At 34.4% G+C, this 7,440-nt stretch overlaps 1 protein-coding gene across 1 annotated transcript; it reads right to left on the bottom strand.

Moving 5' to 3' along the window:
* Positions 1–19: 19 nt before the first annotated feature.
* Afg3l2 (AFG3 like matrix AAA peptidase subunit 2) lies at positions 20–4,847 on the bottom strand. The gene is made up of 7 exons (XM_080157868.1): positions 4,001–4,847; positions 3,559–3,646; positions 2,372–3,250; positions 2,068–2,198; positions 1,288–1,861; positions 956–1,091; positions 20–463 (listed from the first exon to the last, which is right to left on the bottom strand). Exons 1-7 carry the CDS (start codon positions 4,489–4,491, stop codon positions 390–392), a joined length of 2,373 nt encoding a protein of 790 aa, XP_080013994.1. The 5' UTR covers positions 4,492–4,847; the 3' UTR covers positions 20–389.
* Between the last annotated feature and the right edge of the window lie 2,593 nt (positions 4,848–7,440).

Raw genomic sequence — 7,440 nt, 5'->3', positions numbered from 1 at the left:
TAAGAAAAATTTGTTAGAATCTGAAACCAAGACAAATAAAAAATCTATCTTTGTATCTTCAAATAAAATAATAATCACACAAATATGATATAAATTAATACACCCACTAATGAACATAATATTTTTTGTTGAATTTTTTTTTTTTTTTGGTTTTACTTGAAATATATTAATAACAACAATAATAATAATAATTAAGCATGTATGTATGATTAAAGACTAATCACCATGGTTCAATAATTTCCCCCCTCTATCTCCGTTCAAAAATATCTGACTTCAAACCAAGCACTGCACGAATTTTCATGTGTTTCTTTTTCAATTTTATGGGGGTAGGATGGGTTGGCGCGTCATGGTGTCCGGCCATAATGATTTGATTCTAATAATACAGTGTTTCAGCCAGATTTGGCAACGCTTTCTTCCGTCACCTCCTTCTCCTTATTCCAGTTCTTGAGTCCAGCAGGCAATTCTGAAAAATATTTTATCATTAACTATACCTAATATTTTAAAGAAGAACTTATTTGAAACTCCCATAATATAACACAAGCATCAAGATATCATACAGCGATTAGAACTTGTTATTCTTTGAACGTCTCCTCTTTTTGAATTACAAACAAACTTTGTCTGGACGTCTTTAGATGTAAGTTGTGCATGATTAAAAGCCAAAGCATCTTTTACTCGCTTTTTATTAGACTTGTGTCTAAACCATTTCTAACATCATTAGCTGTGATGTTATTAGTTTAAATCAAGACTCGTGACAACTGACCAGGGAGGGAGTTTAAACAGGACTGTAAATTAAACTAATACCAAACTTTTTAATCAGTTATTTTTATCTAATTTTGTTTATCTTCATTGATAATGTACAATTATTTATTAAATTATTACCTTATCCCTTCAGATATCACAAACGCATTCATACTTACGCTAAGCCGTTAGTAAATTATAAGATTAAATAATAAACCTGTATTTTCGTCCTGACCACCAGTTCCTTCCACAAATTCCTCATAGGTGGACTTCTCAGCAAAAGGTCTGGGACCCAAGAGTTCAATCATATCATCACGTGACAATATTTCTTTCTCTAGCAGTCGCTCTGCAACCTTGAAAAACAAATCAGTTTTATTATTGTCTTAGAATTTTTCGAAGATTAATGAATATGTCAGGTTTTAAGGCTCTATTACTAAGCCTGTAAAAACACTCATCTTACTTATTATACATCATCTATTATTTATTGTTTTTTTATTTATCTGAAATGAAATATTAACCGTGATTTTTAGGTAGTAAACTGAAACTGACCTTAATAACATCATCCTTGTGTTTCTTCAACAGGTCAAGAGTAACATTCATAGCCCTATCAATCATTTTCTTGGCCTCATCATCCACCAGCTGAGCTGTGGCCTCGGAGAAAGGTTTGTCAAACACCATCTCTCCGGGCTGGGGCTGTTCAAAGCTGACATGTCCAACGACCGAATTCATGCCGAACTGGGTGATCTGACTGTAGGCCGACTTTGTCACCTTCTGCAGATCGTCCTGCGCGCCAGTTGTAATGCGGTTGAAGAAAATAGTTTCGGCTGCCCTGCCGCCTAGAGTCATGCACATGCGGTCAAACAGCTGTTCTGTTGTGTACAAATACTGCTCCTTGGGCAGATACTGGGCATAGCCGAGACCTTTACCGCGGGGAATAATGGAAACCTTCAGCAGTGGATCAGCATGCTCCAGGTACCAGCCAGCAACGGCATGGCCGGCCTCATGGTAGGCGACTGTACGTTTCTCCTCCGGCTGCAAGACATTGGTTTTCTTTTCCATACCAGCCACTACTCTCTCTATCGCGGCCTCAAAATGTTTCAAAACAATACTCGGAGCAAGTTCCCTAAAATAATAAATCGTACATTCTGGAATTTGTCAGATGGACAACTTTTAGCTAGATAATTCCTAATTGTGTCATTTTGACGGATAGGATAGGGAATTTTTTGTTAAAATCAAATGGCATTCACTCTTGGGATTTCTGGAGTTACTTCGTATAATATAGTCCAATATATCTTTCATGATCATTTAGGTATATAGCTAAAACAATACCTGGCCGCAATAAGAGCAGCTTCATTGCATACGTTGGCAATATCAGCGCCAGTAAAACCCGGAGTCAGGGCAGCCATTTTCTTGGATAATTCTACCTTGTTCAATTCAGTCTTTAAACTTCCAAGGTGAACCTAAATAAAATATTTCAGTCGTTTATCATTTATCTACAAGGAACAAAAAAATTTTTCTATCAAAAACACTAGGTAATTCAAATTGGAATTACAAAAAATAAAACATTGAAGTCTTTAACTTTAAAGTTGGATACTGGATAAAAAAAAATATAAAAAAAAGAGTAAAAACTTACCTTGAAAATGCTTGATCTACCCTTGATATCAGGAGCAGGCACATATATCTGCCTGTCAAACCTGCCAGGTCTTAATAGAGCCTTGTCCAAAATATCCATTCTGTTAGTTGCAGCCAGAACAATGACATTAGTTGTACCAGTATTAAATCCGTCCATTTCAACCAAGAGCTGATTCAGCGTGTTTTCTGCCTCACTTTGACCGCCGACATTTCTTCCACCGCGCTTGCGACCCACGGCATCAATTTCATCAATGAAAAGAATACATGGCGCGTTTTTCCTTGCCATGGCAAACATGTCACGTACACGGGCGGGACCAACACCAACAAACATCTCCAAAAATTCAGATCCAGAGACAGAAATAAAAGGAACATTGGCCTCACCAGCGGTTGCCTTGGCAATCAATGTTTTACCGGTACCGGGTGGTCCAGTAAGAATGGCTCCCTTGGGAATTTTAGCTCCCAGGTCTGTGTACTGCTGAGGATTCTTAAGAAAGTTAACAAACTCCATAATCTCAATCTTTGCCTCCTCACAGCCAGCCACATCTTTGAAGGCAACATTAATCTCGGCAGGATTAATAACCTTTGCAGTTGACTGCATCATTCCGCCAAACATTCCTCCTCCACGCTGACCGGGACGACTGCCACCCATCATTGCACCAGCGCGACGCATAGACCAGAAAAGGAAACCAATAAGAAGTAGGGTGGGAAGAAATGATAGAAAGCTAGACATTTCCATTTCTGACTTGTAAGTAACAGCCACGGCTCTGGAAGGGTCAATGCCAAGTTCATTTTGGGCCATTTCCAAATTACGTTCAAATGTGTCAAGGCTACCAATAGAAAACCATAAAACCTCTCCAGATACTGAGGTATTTGTGTGAATCTAGAAAAATTATAAATAATGCTTGATTAAATAAACAAGATTAAATTGAAAAATTTAAAATATATGAACCTCAACAAACTAAATATAAAATTATGGATGAAAAAGAACAATAAACTACAGTAATAATGATTATAAAAATCTTGACAATATGTTAAATGAACAACAAAAATACGCTACGAACTTAGGAACTTTACACTTTCTCAAAAAATAACAATATTAACGGTTATGCTATAGTTATGGAAAATATCAAAAATATCATATAAACTGATAATATATTCTCGAAAATTACTGTATAATAAAAAACTTACTTTGACCCATTTATTATTAATAACTTCAAGTTTACTGACAGATCCACGACTCAAATGCTGATTTACAAACTCCTTCCATGAGATCTCCCTAAAAGATAAAAGTCATACGTAATATGCATAACAAATTAGATATTCAATCAGACACAAACCATTACATGAAGTCACATATGAAACAATACAATATGACGAGTGAAGAAATAAAATAATTCAAATCTTTTAAAATTATATATAGGCATATGAAAAGAAAAAATAACTGCCCTCCGTGTACTAGAATTTGTACACTTTCTTGCCAATTTTGTGGTTGAATCCTTTAATATTTTTCCAAGTAAGTGATTGGGTTTACTTTCTTTGTTAAATGAGAAAATAATAGACAAACAATTTACGAAAACTAACATATTAGTTTATATATAACCTCTTTCTAGAAAACCTTATATCTTTTTACCTGTATTTCATTTGATTCATAGCAATCATAGCCAACACGCCCATAACACCAAGTCCCACCATAGAGGCAATTTTTTGGTTGTTAGGATCTTGTCCAAATCCTCCAGCCCCACCGCCTCCTGATCCGCCGGAGGCCGTAATCTTGAAAAAGTCCGAAATATCATTTTTAGACGGATCCTTTTTAGCGGATTGTCCCCTAGAGGAGCTAGCTGATTTAGAAGGCGGTGGTTTGGCCGATTCACTGGACTTCTTAGCCGCATTCCCGCCACCGGATGGTTTATCCTTGAAAAACTTTTCAAACCCCTTCGGTGGTTTACTGCATAATTGTCTCAAATAACTTAAAACATCATAAGCTGCGGGCGAATTTTGGATTTTAGTCAGAGTACGCATATTGCGTTTATCAATGCGTACATGAAGAGATTGTTGGCGCATCGCCTGAATGGCGAGCTTCTCAAATCGTTTGGCGGACTGTAAAAATAACCACGAAGACATTTTCAGGACAAAATCTCTAAATATAAAGGTTTTATGTTAAACAACGTTTTGTTAGACTTTCATTTTTAAACTAAGAATAAAACATCTGACGAAATGTAACTAAAATATAATAATTATGCAAGTATTTAGGTTAAAAAGTAGAAAATTACATAAACAAGCAAATTTTATTTGAGTACAAGAAGCAGAAAGAATATTTGATGAAATAACGGAGTTGAGTTGCGCAAGGGACAGACTGTCCGTAATTAAACTTAAATAATGTAAAAATCTTTTGTAAGACCATAAAATGCTGAAATATTATCAGATACATAATAAAGGAAACAATTCAACAAGAATAACTATGTTTCTAAAAATAAAATAATTTTGTGTGGCTACAACAAAAAAAATTTCAATATGTGCGCAAAACTTTTTACAATTGACTACTCTGTTATTGGCGCGCAATGAAACTTTGAACGCGGCATTCAATTCTCCATAATAATAAGATAATTTGGTATTTGAAGTATATTGAAATGAATGTAAATTTTCTCTAATGTTTTGCATTGAATATGTAAATTGTTACTGTTGATTTTATTTGTAAGTTTTTATCTTAAATTGATCCTTTATATTATTTGATCTTATTATATTTCAGATTTGGTTTTAAATTTTATTGTTGGCATGTGTCAAGTAAAATAGAAACACTTAAATTTAAGGGAGATGTTAAAAAATATCCGCTTCTTTGAAGTTTGAGTATGTTAATTAAGTAGGGAAGTGTTCCCACCCACCTCCCTGAAAAAAATACAACATTTCCTCTTGTTGTCTGTATTACATCACCCTAAAGTTTACACCCCGCTCGATTTTGTTTTAAGGGATCTGAAAAAACCCTGTGAATGCTACTGACATGAATCATTTATATATAATCAGGGCCCTGATTATATATAAATGATTTAATTGCAGGGGCGTCCAAGCTTTTTTATTTGAGGAGGGGGGGGGGGGTAAAATTTGTCTGGGGTGGGGGGGGGTGGGTAACTACCACCCCTGAAAACACTTAATCTGTTGGGGAGGGGGGGGGGGTAATTACCCCCCTAAAAAAATTTACCCCCAGGGTAAAATTTTGGAGAGAGTAATTTAATAATGTTAAAAGTACCTGCCTAAAAATGAAATACTATTAAATATTTAGTAGTATACCTTTACCTATACATAAAAAAAATAATCAAGAACTTACTAACTGATGAACAATATGATTCTTCTTTAAAATGTAGCTTCAAATAGGTCCAACTAAGGTTTTTAACTAGTTTTGGGGAGGGTACCACCACCCTAACTAATAGCGTGCCAAGATAAATTGCTCTTTGAAAAAAAAAAGATTTGATATTTAATGAAATGTTTGATTAAGTTGATTTATCTATTTTATGAAAGCTAGACAATTAAATTTGAATTAAACATTTTTTTTCTTAATAATTGGGAAAATTTTACTTCTTTGAATAGACATCGTTTAGACACACCCAGTGCAATGTTTAATTAAAAGGCCAGTACAAACATGTTTTTTTTTATCATGGTTCAGAACTGTTTTAATCTGGTGTAACAACATAGTCTTTTGATTTCGGGCAGTGGTAAAAAATCTTGATAGTGGAAGTATGAAGCGCGCCAATAATTTTTGGGGGGGATTATTTATTTTGGGAGGTATTTATTTTTATTTTTTTGGGGGGGGGAGGGGGTAAATACCCCCTCCTAAATGGTTGGGGGTGACTACGGCACCGGTAGGGGTAAATATCATATGAGGGAGGGGGGGGGGGGGAGGTAAAATGAAAATCACCCCTCTACCGCACCCTCCTTGGACGTCCTTGTATATAATGTATATTTCTAAATTCATATACTGTTCCCTTGATTTTAATACGATTAGGTCAGTGAATATATCAAAGATTATCAACAAATATATCTGATTAAATCTTTTTAGAGAAACATCGCTTGCGCATAAAATTTTTATAGTAGCAATGTTAACCTATTATTTGAAATGTGCGTCAGTCAGCTACGTTTAGAGGTAAACGTGATTTTTCTGCTGCTAATAAGATAGGAGGCCAATTTATGTTAAGATTCCCTTTGCCAATAAGCACCAATTACATAATAATAATACTGTATATAATCTACTTTCTCCGTTGGTCTGTCAGTCATGCTTTAATAATATGAATAATAATGTATTTGAAAGGTTTCGCTCTTAAATTATGGCCACTGATCATGTGTTATATAACTCACTTTGTCCGTATATCCATCCTTGCTTTTTTGTGTTTTCTACTTTTTTGTATTATTGTTGTCATTTTTGTTTTCTCCTTCAAATTATTAAAAACAAATTATGATTATTCTACATTTACATCTAAAACGTTATTTTTGCTATTGTGTCTTTTAGCTAATATAACACTATGGTGGAAGCTATAGCACCCCAATCCTTATATCAAAAAAAGGCCTCATAACCTAGTGTAGCATATAAACTTGATATATATATGCCAAGAAGTAGCTAAGTTATTTTTAATATCGTAGCTTTTCTACAATTAAGAGTTTGTATGTACGACTCTTCGACAAAATATTTCAAGTAACTGTCGCAGCTGGCTATAATGACGACATCCTCCATCCACCCCTTTTCCATATCCCCTCCACTCCTTCTGGATGAAATAAATGAACAACAAATGAGGTCCATAATAGCAATCTAAATTGATGTCAAATTTTTTCCTGTCAATACATCCACGTATATTCTATATCCATTCATTTAGTAAAATCAAAAAGAATACTTACTTAAAATTTTATGTCAAATTAATAAATGTAAGAGTTTTATTTGCTATACTCTTACTATTTAATATATGATTTAACTGTATTTATTATTCTTTAGTAACGCAAGCTACTCTATAACTATAGAATATGTCCATTTTTTACAGTAAGTTAATCAAAACTAACTGTTTCTTCCTTATTTATTATCAGAATTTCAAA

This window comes from Acartia tonsa, chromosome 4, assembly GCF_053477335.1.
Source record: "Acartia tonsa isolate MP-2025a chromosome 4, ASM5347733v1, whole genome shotgun sequence".
In the NCBI taxonomy this organism is placed as follows: Eukaryota; Metazoa; Arthropoda; class Copepoda; order Calanoida; family Acartiidae; genus Acartia; species Acartia tonsa.
Note: the sequence above shows the minus strand (reverse complement) of the source record. Positions and strands in the feature narration are given on the sequence as shown.